The 18,933-nt window shown below is 38.2% G+C and overlaps 1 protein-coding gene across 1 annotated transcript in view; it reads left to right on the top strand.

Moving 5' to 3' along the window:
• Positions 1-18,647, top strand: part of ATP1B3 (ATPase Na+/K+ transporting subunit beta 3) — a 36,003-nt gene extending 17,356 nt beyond the window's left edge. Inside the window, exons 3-7 of the mRNA XM_055412598.2 lie at positions 2,249-2,356; positions 8,012-8,196; positions 11,074-11,124; positions 15,281-15,367; positions 17,974-18,647. Coding sequence (XP_055268573.1) covers positions 2,249-2,356; positions 8,012-8,196; positions 11,074-11,124; positions 15,281-15,367; positions 17,974-18,144 — 602 coding nt within the window. The 3' untranslated portion in view covers positions 18,145-18,647. The remainder of the gene's footprint in view (positions 1-2,248; positions 2,357-8,011; positions 8,197-11,073; positions 11,125-15,280; positions 15,368-17,973) is intronic.
• Positions 18,648-18,933: the final 286 nt, after the last annotated feature.

Genomic DNA, 18,933 nt, shown 5'->3' with positions numbered 1-18,933 from the left:
CTACTTAAATCACATTTTCTCCCTCCCATATTTATTCTTTTTAAAGCTTGTTTTTGAATGCCAGCTCTGCCTTCACTGTTGCATATGGGCCTTGTCCTCACGCTGCTGGCAGTTTCTATGGAAGTGGGTAGCAGCAAGGCACAGAGCCCCGGTGTAGCTGATTCCCACAAATATGAACAACTTCCGGAGATTGTAGCAAAGGGATGGCTCTCCATGGAGGAGTACAGTTTGGCAGCAGGCAAAGTGGGCACACAAGTCAGGGAAGGTGGGAATCTGCAGGAGGTTTCTGTCCAGCACTGCTTCTGTTCCAGCTGTGATTTGTCCCCCAGGGCCATTCTGAAGATATTTTTGGTTGTCAAAACTGTAGGTGCGTTACTGGTGTTGCTGAACATCCCTGCAATGCATGAGAAAACCCCCCCACAAGAAAGATTTATCCAATGCAGAATGTCATTAGGACCACGGCTGAGGAACTCTAGTCTAGATCCTTGCTCACTGCATGGACTTCTCAACCATAGCAGCAGCGAGAACGAACCGGTTTCCCCAACCAATTTGTTCTAAGGGCTTTTTTCCTTTGTCTGTAGCTGATATTATCAAAATACCATGAATAACTCCGTTAGTCTATTTGACCATGTATCTAGGACCAGCTCTATGCTGATTTTTTTTCCTCATCTCTCACTGTAGCCCTGTTTTCTTTCTCCCTACATGAATTCTAAGATAATTATTTCTCTTGCTGCCTTACTATTGAACATAAGCTGATATATTTCAGAAATATTGAACCATTTATAATTGCATGAATAATATAAGCAGTAAAATGTGTTCAATATACATTTAAGTATATAGTTTTAAACTGAGTTCCTTAAATATTCAGAAAACGATAAGTGAATCAGAAGTTTATAGTTTTGCTGTGGGATTTTAAGTTATGTTACCTCACAGGATGCAAAGATAACCGCAGCACGTTAATACAACCATGCTTGGGTGTGTTGCTGTTGTTCAGTCGTTAAGTTGTGTCCTGCTGTTTGCGACCCTGTGGACTGCAGCACACCAGGCATCCGGCTGTGGGCATGACCCCCAGAATACCTGATCCCTGAAGCCCTGATCTGTGTTTAAGTGTTCGTAGTTAGCTCCCAAAGAGAAGCTAAAGTTGTGATCATCTAAGTCCAAGTGATCTGATACGTTGGAAGTAGCAGCTAAATGCACAGTCTAATTGGAGCTTTTTTGTGTACATATGGAATAAGACTTGCTCTGCCTTTTTGAAACATTGATTGCTTCGTCATCATTGGCTAGCATCAGATTGAGTTTAACTCATGAGCCTTGCAGATCAACACAGGCAAGCATTTAGGATTTGAAAGACAGATTTGATCTAATATGAATTAGATGTCTGAGAAATTTTAATGAAAACTTAAATAGCCTTGATTTTTGTTTATCTTCAGATTTAACGCAAGACTTATCTGCAGTAACTGATGTATGGGGAATGTTTAGTGACTAGTGAAAATTTTAGGGTTTTTTTAATTTTAAGCCTTTTGTGCAAGACAATGTAGATCTAATGCTTTTAAATCAAGGAAAGCTTAAAAGTTGGAAGCCTGATTGTGTTTGTTGAAGATAAACCTGCTTACATTTTCTGTTAATAAACTCATGCAGACATGTTCTAGAGACACGGTTGTTGATTGCTAATACGAAATTGTTGGTGGTTATATGCCTATTCAGTATGAGAGAACTACATTTTAGTTACAGAGCAGTGTTTATAATTGAAAGAAGACTATTTAATTATAGATTTTAAATTGTATAGGCCTCTTTCGTTGAATAAGGTTCACTTTCTTTATGAATGTTTCCATAGAGCTGTAATTTCAGTGACTAAAATGCTTAGACTTTGATTTGCTAAAATTTTCTCCGTATATTAATGACAAATTGGCAAACCCTAAAACACTGAATAGAAAATGAGTGTAGAAAGTGCAAAGTAAAATTTGTGTCTTTTCACTAAGGACCAGAGCAGTTCTAAGATTTAGAGGTGGTTTCTAATTGGTATTGTCTGAAGTGACTTTGAAGACTTTGGAGTTCTTTCCTTTTAGCTGTCTTTTTGTAGTCAGAAGTTCTTGGGAGTTCTTGGTGGTTCTCTCCAACCTACCTGTGAACACAATGTCCACGTAATTTATTGAGACCTTCCTTTTTAGAGATAAGAGTGTAAGAAAGAAGGAAAGAGAGAAGGGAATTTGCTACAGTTAATTTCGCCTGTTTTCTCTTATCTCTATAGGACTTATGGTTTTTCCAAAACCAGTGTCAGCGTTGGATTTTTCATTCAGCCTCTCTGATTCAGAATCCTATCAAGGGTACATTGATGACCTTAAGAAATTTCTAAAGCGTGAGTATGATTTTTTAGAGTAAGGTAAAAGATTTTAGTTGTTACAGAAACTAGTACCAAATTATGATTACTTTTAAAAACATTGTTCTTAGAGTTTGTTCTGCCTTTTTCTCTCTTTCTGCTAAAGAGAGGACTGGGGCAAGTAGAATTATGATTATTCATGAGGAATTTACGATTATATTATATTTTAACTTTTGGAAAGCATAGAGGTCTAAACCTGATGGGTAGTTGATTTATTTTTTTTTAATCTATCCTATATAATAAGTACATAAGTAAGTTCATTGAGGCATAACATTTATACCTGCATTAAATCAAATAGCATTTGACTAAGGAGCAAAACTATATTATAAATCTTGCCTCTTAAGTATTTGGGCGTTTGGATCCAAAGTAGTGCTTGTGTGAAGGCGAGGAATGGTGTTTTATCACTAAAAAAAGTCTTACCAGTTGTTAGTTTTTCCCAGCTGCTGGTTTGTAAAGCTTTCGAATAGCCCGGTTTTCTCTGTGTTTTGCTTTCCCTTGCTCTGTGATATCAGCATTTGAATGAATAGGCAGCTCTTCCTCAGCCACGCTCCCCTGCCGTCACTCCTTAGAATATATAGGACTCCATTGCCAGGATCACTGATGAATGATGAAGCTCCCTATATCACCTTCTTGTTTGCTGGTGTGACTTGCCTCTTGGGGATTTCCAGTTCAGCGATCCCTTTATTTTATTCCAATCTCTCCACTCTCAGCTTCTCTGCTGGACAAGCTTATCAGTTCCATGGTTTTTCATTTCAGTTTTATAGAAGCTAGTACTCTAAAATCCTTTGCCTCTTAGTCCATTTGTATAAACTTGGAAGTCAAAGAAGCCGTGTAATTCCTAGATGGAGCCCTTCCTTCGAGCCTGCCCACTGAAGACTAAGTAACACTGTGAATACTTGATCACCTCCCTCAAATGGACCCAATCTATTGTCTGGAAGACCTGCTGAAATTCTCTGAAGGGATTATTTCCAACCTCTACTCAAAACTAGCTCTTTACCCCGCCCCCCCATTAACTCACTTTCTTCGTATAATCTGGTTTCCTGATTCAAGAGAAAGTAGAAATACTCAAGTGGAAACTGCCCAGGTTTCTGCAACTGTGATATTCCTCTTGCTCTGACAAGGGAAGCTGCCCTTCCTCTTATCTGTGTCCACCTGTCCACTCTCACTGCCTCAGAAACATTGTGCTAATTACTGATCCTTCTCGTATGTATATACGTTTAGCTTCTCTGTTGGCTTCCTTCAGTCAACATGCAAAAATCCTCAACTCCCATCTTAAAAACCTTTTGATCCTGTACCTTCTAATAGCTACCTTCCTAAATCTCTTTTCTTTGATAGTTAAATATATACTTATTATTTAAATAGAGATGTTTTGTGAAAGTATAGTTCATGGTTTAAAAAACAAATAGTAAAGAAAGCCCTATAATTAGAACAGTAGTTCCCTGCCCTACTCCATTCTTGCTTCAGTCCTTTTGCTTTATTCAACAGAGGATGTCGGTTTTTTGTGTATGTTAAGCACTCTAATTTCCATCAGTGAACAAATGAAAATTTTCTGAGTTCCTGGAGTTTTTATAACCTGGTGGTGTGTTAGAAAGTAATAAGTTCTGTGGAGGAAAGTAAAGCAGAGAAAGGAAAGAGAATCACAATTTTAAACAGAGTGGCCTGAGAAGGCCTCATTGAAAGGGAATGTTTGAGGAAAACTCTGAGAATGAGGGAACTAGCCATGGAACTGTCTAGCAGTAGGTGGGAAGGCCCTGAGGTTCACAAGGTCCATTGTGTTAAACGTTTGTCAAGGAAGCCAGAGGGGCTGGATGGAGTGAGTGGGGAGAATGTAGTAGGGGTTTGAGGTCAGGGAGGCCTTAGAGGCTGTTGCTCAGTTCTTTGACTTTCACAGCGAACAAGATGGAAGTTCTTAAGCAGAAAATAACAACTCACACAGATTTTTAAAGGATCACTCAGCCTGTATTTTGAGACTAGATTCTAGGTGAGGAACCAAGGAGGCTAGTCAAAAGCCCATTGCAGTCACCCACGTGAGTGGAGATCATGGCTTGGAATTGGAGCACTGGAGGCTGTGAAAAATTATCTGATTCTGGATATATTTTCAACAGGAAATAACTTCATGCTTTTGAACTTTTTCTTACAAAATTTTTCTTCTTTCTTTTTTAACTTAAATTGTATGTGTTTGGCTGCATCGGGTCTTAATTGTGGCATTGTTCCACGGCATGGGATTGTAGTTCCCCAACCAGGGATCAAAGCCGTGTCCCCTGTGCTGCAAGGTGGGTTCTTAATTTCTGGACCGCAGGGAAGTCCCCTTCTTATCTTTAAAAGTTATATTTTCCTGCTGGTTCTTGATTTACCAATTTTATACATTGTCTTTACTTCCTTTTATGTTAGATGAGGATTTAGCTCACATGCCTCAGACATCCCCCTATTCTCAATTCAAAGGTAATTGAACTACTAAGTTATTTTCATTATTAGTTGCCTTTTTATACTTGTCTTTACATTACAGTCTACCATCTGTAGAGACTCTCGTCTCTTTTATTTGTATATTGTCATATGAGGTATTCCCTTAAGTCCTTTTTGCTGCAGAACTCCTTCCTAAGTCTTTCCCGTTGCTTCAGTCTACACTGGTTTCTGTTCAGGCATCCACCACCCAGCTATCATTTGGGGACTTCATTTGATCACTTTTGAATTGGTTTCACTGTTTCTTGGCTCCTGCTTTGTTATTCTTTATTTACTCTCTAGTTTTGGTGGCATATGTTCTTAAATAACTCTGTAAGAAAAGATACATGAATACTGTTCCATGGTATATATACCACTATACTTAGTTAGCCATAAAAAAGAATGAAATCTTACTATTTGCAACATGGGTGGACCTTGAGGACGTGATGCTATGTGAAATAAGTCAACAGAGACAGACAACAAATGATCTCACTTATGTGTGGAATATAAGAAACAGAATCACAAGAAAACCAAACTCATAGATCCAGAAAAGACGTGGTCGCCAGGGGCAGCAGGAGACGGAGGTGAAATGATGAAAGATGATCAGAAGGTACATTCTTCCAGTTATACGTGAATAAGCCCTGGGGATATAATATACAGCATAGTGACTGCTGTTAGCAATACTGTATTGTATATCTGGAAGTTGCTAACAGAATAGACCTTACAAGTCCTCACCACAAGAAAAAGAATTTGTAACTGTATGTGGGAACAAGATACTAACTAGCTTTACCATGGTGATCATTTCACAATGTATACAGATAATTTAAGCATTCATTGTGTTGTACACCTGAAACTAATGTTATATATGGATTACATTTCAACTTATATTTCAGTTAAAAAATTTTAAAGATACACGGAATTTTAAGTTTTTAGTCCTTTCATTTCTGAAAATGACCTCATTTTGCTTGTATGTTCGTAGTTTAACTAAATATAGAATTTTATCAATAGTTCCTTCGTATCTACCTTTTTCTGTTCAGCAGTGTTTGTTTTTTGTTTTTATGTTTACTTATATTACCTTCGGTTCTAAAATTTTGTATTGGTGTCAGTCTCTATAGTGTCATTTTGCTGAAAACTTGATGGGCTCTTGCAGGATGAAGCCTTGGGTCCTCCAGTTGAGGAAACTGTTATTACTTGAAAATTTCCTCACCGTTTTTTTCTGGTCCTCTTTATAGAACTGTTCTGTTAGTTGTTGGGTATTTGCTGTCTTGTTTTCTCTCGTTTTCTGTTCTTATTTTATTATACTGGGGGGTTACTTTTAGATCTTTAATGTTCATCATCCCCCTTCCCTTTTTTTAAACTTTGAATTGTCATTGTTGTTCTCAGGGATGCGTTTCTCATGTTTAGAAGTTAGAGTCTCCTGTGAAAAGAATACATTATCTTATCTGGGGTTTTTTCCCTATAAATACTAATTAGAACTTAACATTTTATTTAGTTCAGATGATCCCTTTCAGGTCTTTTCCCCCCGTTTACCTATACCTCTTTATGTCTTCCTTAGACTTTCCTTGAAAATGTGGGGTTTTTTGGTTGCTGTCTCTGAGGTGACCTTTCTGTGCTCCCATCATGCCCGGCATAGGGATGTCCTTGTATCTTGACCATTTATCATCCAACTCCTTGAACTTACCTAGGTTTTGTGTAGAAGTGGAAGTTGGCATCATACAAAAATGATCCCTGATGAACTGTACCAACAGAGTATATACAGGAGAGGCTCTTGGAGGCTATTGGTGTAAGCCTTGAATATTTTCTGCAGAGTTGTGCCATAAAAGTCAAAAAAGGAGTGATAAATGTCAGTGGCTCTATTCTGTTGTAAAAGTTTACCCCATTTCCTCTTACCCCAATACTTGAGGCATTCTTGGCTTTTAAATTGGTACATGGTTCCAATGGTATCCTGATTTTTGGTAAATAAAAGAAGAAACCAAAATTTTTGACTTTTTTTTTTTTTTTTTAAAGGGAAAAAGCTGTACTCGATTACCCTGCTGAACCCTGGGGTCAGTCACTGCTCTGGGAACTAAGATCCCTCAAGCCTAATAGCATAACAAGCAGTCAAACAAATAAATTTTAAATAAATAGATAAAATTAACTAACTGGGCTTCCTAGGTGGCACGGTGGTAAAGAATCAGGTTTGATTCCTGGATCAGGAAGATTCCCCTGGAGAAGGAAATAACAACCCACTCTTAATATTCTTGCTTGGAAAATCTCATGGACAGAGGCGCCTGGTAGGCTACAGTTCATTGGGTTGCAGAGAGTCAGACATGACTTAGCAACTGAATGACAACAAAACTACATGTGTTTACTTTGAAATTTTGGTTCCTGTTTTGGTTCCATTCATTTTAAGTGGCTTTTTTTCTGGTAGCAATTGTACCCATGCACTGACTGTGAGGCGTTGTGATACCATGTCTTGACTGTTGATTAGTGAGTAAATTGCAGTAGCCTAAGCTCATTCAGGGCAGGGACCACAGCAGACCTGCTACTCACTGCTGTGCCACTTTTTTGTCTAACACCGTGCCAAGTGCACAACAAACATTTGAAAATCACTGAATTGTCTGCCTCTCCTTTCTTCCCCATCTCCAAGTTGTAACCATTGCTCCCCTGTCACTTTGAATCTATCTCGTTACCTCCACCTCTGCTGAAAACACCATTTGGTAAGCTGACATTACCTCACATGGACCCCTTTACTGATCAGCTCTGTTGCAGTCCATTTAGAATATAGGTTGCTGCAGCTCCGTGTATCTTTAGGCCCTTCAGTTATGATTTTATTTAGCAATGTCTTCCCCACTACGATGTAAATAAGCTCCATAAGGGCGGCCGCCATGCCTTTTTATTTCCTCACCATTTTACCTTTTGGGCCAAGAACATCGAAAGCATTCAGATAATGTTGTAGCCATGGCTGGTGCCACCTAATGGTGACAAAAGAAATTCCTCTGTCATCCAGTTTGTATTGAAATTAAATAAACTGCAAAGCACTGAATAGCTGTTAGAAGTTAAAGGAACAAACTTAACGTTCTTGTCCTAAAATTTCCTAGTACGTGGCATGTTGTTTTTGTGTTTGAAGAATATTATCCAAAGGGTGATACAGTTCTGGTTGTATTTAAGGTCCTTTTTGACTAATCTATTCACACATACATATTTCCTTTTTAGCATATGGCTTAGAAGAACAGAAGAATCTCACAGATTGTACCAGTGGAACCTTTTTTGAGCAGAAGGGTCCAGAATACACAGCATGCCAGTTTCCTCTTGCCTTACTTGAAGCATGCAGTGGTGTGGATGATCCCACATTTGGCTACCAAGAAGGAAAGCCTTGTATTCTTGTGAAAATGAACAGAGTATGTACAAAATTTGCTGCTGCTGCTTTTTTCTAATTTCCTATTAAGCTGACAACTGTTTATTCAGTGCTGTCTCATTTCATGGTAGCTTATGTAAAAGGCTAGCAGTGATTTGTCCTTTGGAAAACCAGTACAGAAAAAAACCACAGTGGGTTCATAAGTTAGTCATAAATTAGGGAGTAACACAACTTCAGCTTTTCTCTTTTGGAGCTAGCCACACACACACACTTCAGCGTAGATCAGGGCTTCAGGCATCAGGTATTCTGGGGGTCGTGGTTGTATTAATTAACAGCATGGTTGTATTAATGTGCTGTGCTCATCTTCTCATCTGAGCAGTAATGTAATTTAAGATCCCATGGCAGATCTGTAAACTTTGGGCTCATTTAACTTTTTCTGAATAGCTTTACAGTATACGTCTATGTAATTAATAGTAAAAATACAGATAAAATTGTATTAAAATGAGTCCAGCCAGCATTTAGCTGTGTTGTCCAGAAGAGGTGCCTGAATTGTATAGCCACCAGCAAACCAAGAAGCTAATAATGTTCTCTGTGTCTAAGTGATAGTGTCCTGCGGTCACTGTGCAAAAGGAAGATGCTTTCCTTGCATAATGAAGTGATCGCCTAACCCTGTGCCTTGCTACTGTCTAAATGTACTGCAGAGTTGTGTTCCAATCCAGGTAACCTGTTGAGGCCTGTATGGTCTCTCCTGAAGAGTGAAATCACTTCTGGTCATTTTCAGAGAATAGGCAGGTTCCTGAACAGGTGCAGACCTCTCAAGGTCTTGAGTATACACATCACTGAAGTCAGCATCCCTAATAAAACTGAAACTGGAGTCTTCTGAAGCTGGCACTGCCAGATAAAGAGTTTCCCTTAGGGAGAGCCAGCTAGATGCTTAGGTTTTCAGACTGTCTGCCCTCCAGTCTATCCTTCAGCTCCCTCTGTGGACGATGATAGTTCTCTGATTATCCCTTAGCACCGTAGAGATCATTCTGAAACATTGGCTGACACATGGTAGGCACTCAATAAATGTTTTAGCAAGACTTAAGAATTCAGGTTAAAGTGGAGGTGAAACTAAAGGCAAGGTAGGTGGGCAGGGAAGTGGGAGCAATGTGAACAACGATGTGAAGGGGACCCCTACTTTTCCTAGAAATGCTAGGGAGCTCATACATACCACATAAAGTGGTGTAGTGTTTGTGTATAACCTGTGCACATACCACCTGTGTACTTAAAAGCATCTCTAGATTACTTACACTTAATCCAGTGTAGATACTGTGTAAAATAGTTGTCAACACACAGGAAATTTGAGTGTTGCTTTGGAACTTTCTGGAATTTTTTTGCTCAAATGTTTTCAGTGTGTGATTGGTTGAATCCATAGGTGTGGAACCCATGGATAGGAAGGGCAGACCGTAATGTGAAATCAGGTGATCCAACTTTTAAGATCGATTGAATTTACTCTTTAACAGGAATGCCTTTTGTAATTGCTGCCTCCTAGGAGTATCCTCGCCACACCTAGATTAAAGGAACACTTGTTCCCGGTAGAAAACCAAGAGAAGCAGCTCTGGTTCCTTCTCCCATGGCACCAAACTTCCAAGTTTATTTTCTTTGCCAGTATGTCCACTGAATGATGAGGGTCTAAGACTGTAGTTGCTGATGGAGGCAGAACTTGGCAGGCTTTACAGGAAGATATCATCAGGCAAATGGGAATCAGTACCAAGATGCTACGTAGGAGTGTGGCAGGGTATCACATCCGAGTATAGTTTGTTCCAGAGTCATTGCAAGGGCACAGATAGTTATTGCTCTTGAAATTATTATTTAGGCTGCAACACCCTGGTGGCTAAGAGGTTAAAGTGTCTGACTCCAATGTGCGAGAGCCAGGTTCAATCCCTGGGTTGGGAGGATCCTTGGAGAAGGAAATGGCAACCCACTCCAGTACTGTTGCCTGGAGAATCCCACAGACAGGAGCCTGGTAGGCTACAATCCATGGGGTCACAAAGAGTCGGACACTACTGAGTGATTTCACTTCACTTTGGGGGAGAGTACTTATATTTTAAGGCATTCACATTAAAATGCATATAAATTACAAACTAAAATTCAAAATGCCAAAAATCCTCACAAAATACATGGATAAATATCTTATCATTCACACAGTTAGTTATATCAACTACATACATGAAAGTAGCTTCATAGAGCTGAATGGTCCCATCTTTAGAATGTGATTCGTTCAGTGTATGTGTTTTATAGATCTGAAATACAGTAGGGTTCTGTAGAAGCCTATGGAAACATGGCTGGGTGGTGACCTAACATTTTCATGAAGAACAGTTACTTCTTATATTATGCTTTTGAGGTGCTTACTTGTGTTAATGATGTCTTAATATAAATAATGAGATGCAAAGATTTCTATTATTTTAAGGGGAGCAAAGTACAATACTGTGTTTCAGTCAGTTTTTTGATAACTGACTTAATTTTCTAAATTGCCCCAGTATTATAATGAGATAGATAATTGGTAAGATTATTATGTTGAAAAGTCTATTCTATTTCTCTAAAATAAAATCAAAAGGCAAATATAAAAGGTTTTAAGGCAGTGGCTTCCCTCATAGCTCAGTTGGTAAACAATCTGCCTGCAGTGCAGGAGACCTGGGTTGGGAAGATCCCCTGGAGAAGGAAATGGCATCTCACTCCAGTATTCTCGCCTGGAGAATCCTATGGACAGAGGAGCCTGGCAGGCTACAGTCCATGGGCAAGAGTTGGAGATGAGTTGTTGACTAAAGAGAGGGAATGTTCATCTCAACCTTCCCATCCCTTGTCCTCAGCAACAAAGGAGGAGGTTCTGTTGTATACAGTTGTGATGTTTCAATTAATCAATGTTTCTTTACCTTAGATAATTGGATTAAAACCTCAAGGAGAACCAAGGATAGAGTGTATTTCAAAGGTTAGTATTCAGAAAATAACCGAATTTCTGTTGAAGTTCTAGTGTATCTTAAAAATACTTTAAAAGTCTAATGATTTTAGTCATTTTTTTCCCTTCCCTGTCATATTTTAAAGTCCATTGTAGTGCCATTCTTAGAATAAACTCCTCCAGCCTTCTGTTTGCTAATGATAATGCGAAAAGGCTTATTTTCTGTGTGTGCTTGATATTACTCTTTCCCTTTATATTTACATGTACCATATTTCCTTGGTTTTAAGATTCAGTTTCTTTTTTCTACTTGAATAACACTGAAATTGGGGTTGGCCTTATAATTGATAATCTTAATAGTGTATAAAATTTTTTCTCTCTTAATAGTACATAAATTGGTGTACATCAGTGGCATCTGAGATTTAATGAAACACGATATCTTTTCCTTAAGGTAGAGGCATTATTTTGCTCTCTTATCCCTACTTTATTTTTTCCAGAGTGCTGTGCTATTTTCATTTCATGATTTCTTTTGTTTTCTCTCCATGCTGCAAAGTGCAACTAAGACAAATTTGTAAATGATGGGTAAGAGTTCTCAGGAGAAACTGTTCAGTTCTAAATTTAATTTTGTTACTGTGTAAAGTATTAGCATTCCACCTCCAGTTAATAATGACAGAAGTGTCTTGATTGAAATGTTACATTGAAATCACTTCTGAAGTTGTTTGCCAAAGAAAACTGTAATCCCTTTTAATCTTGAATGAATTTCTTATTTGGGCAGAAACTTGCTTGTGGTTCTCAAATCTGATCATGCCTCAGAACCACTTGGAGGGTCTTTTGGGTCCCAGTTCTGCAGGTTCTAACTCAGGAGGTCTGGGGTGATACCCCAAAGTTTGCATTTCTAACTAAGTTTCCAGGTACTGGTGATGCTGCTGGTCTGGGACCCATACTTCGAGAACTCCTGCTTTAGAGTATCCTTATTGATCTATTTTGAGTATTTATTCAATGCTTCAGTTCAGTTCAGTTCAGTCGCTCAGTCGTGTCCGATTCATTGCTTAGAGTAGTATAAAAAGCCAGGAATTTATGTGTGACCATAGGCAACTCACTGGATCTCCTTATGCTGTAGTCAGCTCAGTAGGAAACTTGGATAAAAAAATCAGAATCTCAGTTAAAACCAGATTCTGCATCTGAACTGAGTTTTTTCTTGGTATACGAATCCTTCTAAAAATATAATGAGCCTCTACTCTACTGCCATCTCTTAAGACAGAAGAAAACGTTTCAGCTGCGTGACAGATTTAGGAAATGTGTAACTCTGTGATCGCCTTTGCTTGCAAATCTTTCCAAGAGAAGGTTCCCAAGGCTGGGTGTGAGCCCTCAGCCAGGCGGAAGTGCTGATTTTATGACAGTGTCCTGTGTTCAGGGCGTTTACCTCCGAACGTGAGCAGACCATGTAGATATACTTGAGCCAGTGAGTCTATGGAGCCAACACCACCATGAAAGGAGAATACACACACACACATACGCAGGCCAGAAGGGCAAAAGCTTTCCACTCCTTTCCCAAGGTTTCATTTCTGTAAGCCTGTGGCCAGTATAAACAACTCTATGTAACTCTTCCCTTAGGGTTATAAAGGGTTTTTTTCCCTTGTTTATCTGTTACGTTTCTTTTGCTTCTAGAATAGTTGGGAGAAATGTTAATGAAAAATTTTGGTCTGATGACTCAGGTTTTAGTTGCTGTCCCTTTTGCTTTGAAGAGTTGTGTGGAAAGTATATAAAATAATCAAAAATAGATATTTTGTTTTGTTGTGGAATATTTTTATTTTTAGAAAAAAACAAAATTGGAAGAAACGCTTGTAAAATCTTGCATTACTCATAGGCTAATTACAAAGGAGTAACCAGGTGGCATACATAAATTTTAGAGGTGTGGCTATGTGAACAGATGGAAACATTTATTGCATATCATCATATTGCTGTTTTACATTAGATTTGTCTATATCAAGTGTTCTTAGTGTAAATTCGTCAGTTGAATTACTTTTTATGTAGTATATTTCTTTTGTCTTATATTAACTTTGATCTGTTTTCATTGCTTTTATACAAGAGTTCTGGAAACACTAAAACATTGATGATAGGACGTGCTCTTAGACGTGGCCTTTAATTTTAAAAAATGGTTCCTGCAAAAGATGTAATATTCATATTTATATCATTAGTTTTTTAAATTCTGTTTCAAAAATGAATCGTATTCATTAAACAATATTCTAAAAAATACAGAAGGAAAATTTTTGGTAGATAAACACTGCTTAGGACATTTGGTCTGTGTTATTCAAATGATTTCCAAGTGATGGTGATACAGAATAAACAGAATGCATTCATTTTAAATCTTTATTTTGTTTTCAGTGGAATTTAGTGATTCCTAGTAGAAAACGATGACATGCAGCTTTACCCTAAAATTTATCATTGTTCAGATATACCTTTTATTGTTTCTTAATTTCTAAATGTTTATTTTCACTGAAGATATAAAATGCAAGTTTAAAAGTCTACCAGCTTGATGGTGTTGATACAAACCAGTGGAGCAGTTCACTGAGCATGTGGCCATAACTGTGAGCCTCAGTTCCCCTCTCTGTAATTGCTCGCACACACGAAAGGGTTGTTAGGCCTAAACAAGATAAATATAAATTGAGTGTCGTATCTGGCTGAACATACGCACTGAAGTGCTCAGTAAACTGTAACCCAAGGAAAACCTTTTACATTTTGGGGAACATCTCTGTGGTTCTAGGACTTAAGCTCATATACTAAGGTTAAACAAAAGTAATTAATATACAGAGACACATTAAAGTGACTTTTCTCCTCCTATGTAAAATGTTATTTTAGATTTCACGTTCTTGAAATTAAGGAATGCAACATAAGGTGGTATTTGAATAGTGGTTGAAAAAAGGCTGCTATACTTTTCCTTAGCCTTGTTGTCGCCTGTTCTTTTCGCAGTGTTTGGTGTGGAGCGTTAGAACGTGCCCCTTTTGGGGTGCCATCGCTTTCGTCTTCGCTGTCTTGTCTATATCGTGTATTCATGTGCTTCTCTCCCCCCCACACACATGCTGCTTCACAGTGGTTCAGTGAAGCAAGCAGAGAGTAGGGGTTCCCTTAAGGCGAGATTCTTAGTTTTGCTATAGTGTTTCATGTTTTCTTTCTAAAATAGAGATTAGTTTATTCAGATCTACAATCCAAACATTTAGTAATGTTTTATATTACTGCCTTGTGACATTGCCACTGATTTTAATCATTTGGTGTCTCTGTCATCTCCTCAGTATGTGTAAAGTTACAGTCATTAATACTGGACCTATTCAGAATGTGTTAGGTGAGAAATTTGTGAATTGGTTATTTTTCAAGAAGAATACTAGGTTTGTGTTTTTATTGTGTATAAAGGTTTTTTTGAGGTATGATTGATTTATAATATTACATACGTTTCGGGTATACAACAGAACGAGTCACAATTGTGAAATATTAACCTCCGCTTGTAGTTATTATAAAATAGTGATTCTGTTCCTTGTGCTGTACAGTTTATCTTTAAACGCGTGGAATATAATTGCAGCAGTCATATAGCACCTTTAATTGACTTACATGTACTCATAAAATAATTCAAGGGAAATGTGATATTCAAATTGCATAAGAAGAGTATTAGCTCAGAGTACTTTAAGTTTTCCCTTGAGTTTTTTATCAGCTGCATGATCCGTTCTACCTGTGACTACAGTTATCATAGTTGTTTTGGACCTGCTGCCTCCCAGGCCCGAGTGGTACATTCTGGGTTGTGGCAGCTATTGCTTCCCAGTCTGGAAGCGCACATGAATGAATTCATTTTAGAATTCACTGGTCCCAGACCTACTGGTGCACTCCTGCTGTCAGTGGCTAGAGAATGGGCGTTTGGTAGTTGGAACGCAGATAAGATTTTACAGACAGTGCATGAGTAGATCCAGCTATAAGTTAAAGGGACTGTCATGGAAATAAATCAGGAAATCAAGATAATTCATGTCAGGGGGTTGAAATTAACATGAGTAAGTCTCTTTTCAAAAAGTCCTCTTGTAGCAAATGCAGTTGAAACAGCATTGTAGTTTCTCCATACTGTTCATAATTGATATTGCTTTAATAAAAATATACTTTTAAAAACTATTTTTTGTGACCTAACAAGAGTTTCTTTTGTTTTCAACTTTAGAGTGAAAGCACAGCATTTCTATCAACTTATCCTTCCAATGGAACGATAGATTTAAAATATTTTCCATATTATGGGAAAAAACTGCATGTGAGTATTTAGAAATTCTTAAATGGTTGAGCCTCTTGGGAAACTGGCACATCTGTATTAAAATGCCAGTTGTCTGGGTCAGGTAGGCATATGCCGTGTGTAGTGTGTGCGTCATCTATTCTGGTTTTTAAACACATTGGTGACAGCAAATGGAGACTCCAGGTCTACAAGTGGAGCACAAAACTGAAGCAGGTAAGTTAAAGGATGATTATCTTCAAAATAGCATTTTCTCTTTCATGTCATAGAGTGTTCTTATTTAAAGAATATAGAAGAGTGGTTAGTTAAGTCATTACCCAGAGATAACTATTATTGTAGTGGAATTTCTTCCACATCTTTTTCTTTAAGTGTATTTTATATATATATATCCTGGATGTTCATTGGAGGGACTGATGCTAAAGCTGAAACTCCAATACTTTGGCCACCTCATGAGACGAGTTGACTCACTGGAAAAGACTCTGATGCTGGGAAAGGTTGGGGGCAGGAGGAGAAGGGGACGACGGAGAATGAGATGGCTGGATGGCATCACCGACTCTGTGGACATGAGTTTGAGTGTACTCCGGGAGTTGGTGATGGACAGGGAGGCCTGGCGTGCTGTGATTCATGGGGTCGCGGAGAGTCGGACACGACTGAGCGACTGAACTGAACTGAACTGAAAAGTAAGGACATTATCATAATTACCATCATGTACTTAACAAAGGAAATTAGCACTGAATTGTATTAATATCTGATCTCCCGACCATGTTGAAATGTCGCCAGTTGTTTCAGTAATGTTCTTTATTGCACAAGAAAGTGTTTTCCTGGTCCAGGTTGTTACATTCTTACATCTTTAGTTGCCTGTAACCTGCAACAGTTTCTCAATATGTCTGCTTCATGCCCTTGAACTCTTCAAAAATGAGTGCAGGCCTTCGGGGGCTTACTTTGTGACTTATGTTCCTCAGTTTGAGTTTATCTGATGTTTTTCATGGTTAAATGTAGGTTGTGCATTTTTGGCATGAATGCCTCAGAAGAAATGGTATGTCCTTTTCAATAATGGCATGTCAGGAGGGACATGGTATTGAGTCCCATTGACAGTGATGTTAACCTTGAACACTTGGTTAGGTGGTGTCAGCCAAATTGCTCTAGTGTAAAGTTATACTTTTTTTCCTTTGTAATCAATAAGTATAATGTGGGGTGAATTCTTGGAGAGTCTGTAAAATTATTGGTTCCATAATTTTAGCATTTATTGATTTGTTCCTGAATCAGTTACTAATAGAATTGTTCTCAAGTTTTTTTTCTGATTTCATCTTTCCTTTTTCCATTTAGTAGTTGGCATTCCCCTCTAAGAAAGTGCATTTTCTTCTTCACTATTTATTTGTATCAATATAGTCTCATAGATTCTTACATAATTTAGGTGTTATATGTTATAATCATTTATTTTGGTGCTAAAACTCTCCTGCATTTGGCTGGTGGAGACTGGCTCTAGCTTCTGTGTCCTTTAGGCATGTTCCCTGGATTCCTACAGCACTAACTTACTTTCTGACACCACAAGGGGTCCAGGTTCATCTTGTATTTTCCCTGCCTTGGCCCTGGAATTAGCCCTTAGTTCCTTTTAGTGAAGGCTTATATTTAGAAACCACAGTGATGGCAAAACAGTTATGAGTATATATTTGCACCAAGTTAAACAGCAACCATAAGGATATTAGAAACCTAAGTAACATCAGTGAGGTAATCTTCCGCATGTTTATCAAACATCAGTCAATTCGGTTCAGTCGCCCAGTCGTGCCTGACTCTCCGCGACCCCATGAATCACAGCACGCCAGGCCTCCCTGTCCATCGCCAACTCCCGGAGTTCACTCAAACTCATGTCCACAGAGTCGGTGATGCCATCCAGCCATCTCATTCTCTGTCGTCCCTTTCTCCTCCCGCCCCCAACCTTTCCCAGCATCAGAGTCTTTTCCAGTGAGTCAACTCGTCGCATGAGGTGGCCAGAGTATTGGAGTTTCAGCTTTAGCATCAGTCCTTCCAATGAACACCCAGGATTGATCTCCTTTAGAATGGACTGATTGGATCTCCTTGCAGTCCAAGGGATTCTCAAGAGTCTTCTCCAATACCACAGTTCAAAAGCACCAATTCTTCTGTTCTGAAACACCTGGAACTGTCACAAAAATTTATCATTAAAAAATGCATCTTAAAGTTTCATAAGATAGAAATATATTATAATAATACCTTGTGATCAAATGTAGTAAAACTAAAAATTATTGAAATAAAAGTGGGAGGAGGTGGGACCTCTATTAAACAACTCTTGAGTAAAGAAGAAAATGTAAACCAAGTTTATAGAGTATCTAAAAAATAATGAAAGACTACATAATCACAACCTATGGAATACATTTAAAGCAGTACTTAGAGGAAAATTCATAGTCATAAACATTTTGTTCAGTAAAAAAAAAGTAAAAGTAAATGAATAAATATTCAGTTAAGGAAAAAAGGGTAGAGGATAAAAAATACATCTAATTAATAGATTAAAATCTTCTTTTTTTTTTAAATATTTAAAGAATAGGCAAGCTCCTGAAAAATGTAGTTAAAGTTACTGTAGAAGTTGAATTAATGTATTTTCCTTTATTTGCCAGGGGAGCTACCTGCAGCCACTAGTTGCCGTCCAGGTCAGCTTTGGTAGTGATGGTGACGTAAAAGAAGTAATGGTTGAGTGCAAGATTGATGGATCACCCAACCTAAAAACCCAGGATGACCGTGACAAGTTTTTAGGACGAGTTGCATTCAAGATCACCATGCATGCATAGTAGGAGTTAGGATGACTCTGCAGAGTAAACGTTGTGTTGTCTGTCTTCATTTTGTATCAGCGGGACCTGCCATTCCAGAATTATGAGACCGCCTTGGAGACAGGTGAAGTGGCACATGACACTGGGATAACATAACGTGCTTCCAGATAATAGTGGTCCATGTCCTTCGAAGTAACTGCCTGTTGCCTCTGCTGCCTTTTGAACCATGTACAGTCACCAGATAGGGACTGTGAACACCTGATTCTGAACATGTAGGTTGGGGGTCTTGTCCAATTTTTATGTGGTTTAATTGCCAAGTGTCTAAAGCTTAATGTGCTGTGCTATGTAAATATTTTATAGATTTAACACTGGTTAACTGTCATATTTTGATGCCAGCAAAATTTTAAGGGGTAAAATGGTACCTGACCAACATCAAATGACTTTATAGCTGCAAGAAATTCAGTGTGTGGAAAAGTTCTGTATGTGAGGAGGAAAAAGGAAAATAAAAGTGGATTTGAAAGGTTGGCTTGAATGTTTTGTAAAATTATTTTTTACATGCTGAATAAGTTTGTGGATCTTTTTGACTCGGAGCACAATCTTTTTGCTGCAAAACATGTAAAAGCAAACCGAAAGAGATAGTGGTGGGATTATTTTTAACACTGGAATTAAATCTTTTAAAGTAGTTAGATTGAAGTATTTTAGACCATAGATAAAAACAGCATTTTTAGGTTGGCCATTAGGAATACACACCTAAATTTTTATGAAATTAAATTCGTAAATTTAAATTTTAAATTGTGCAAGAGTTTGTGG

This window comes from Moschus berezovskii, chromosome 1 (genome assembly GCF_049115385.1).
Source record: "Moschus berezovskii isolate FMDL1 chromosome 1, NW_MosBer_1.0, whole genome shotgun sequence".
In the NCBI taxonomy this organism is placed as follows: domain Eukaryota; kingdom Metazoa; phylum Chordata; class Mammalia; order Artiodactyla; family Moschidae; genus Moschus; species Moschus berezovskii.
This window is presented reverse-complemented; position numbering and strand designations above follow the sequence as displayed.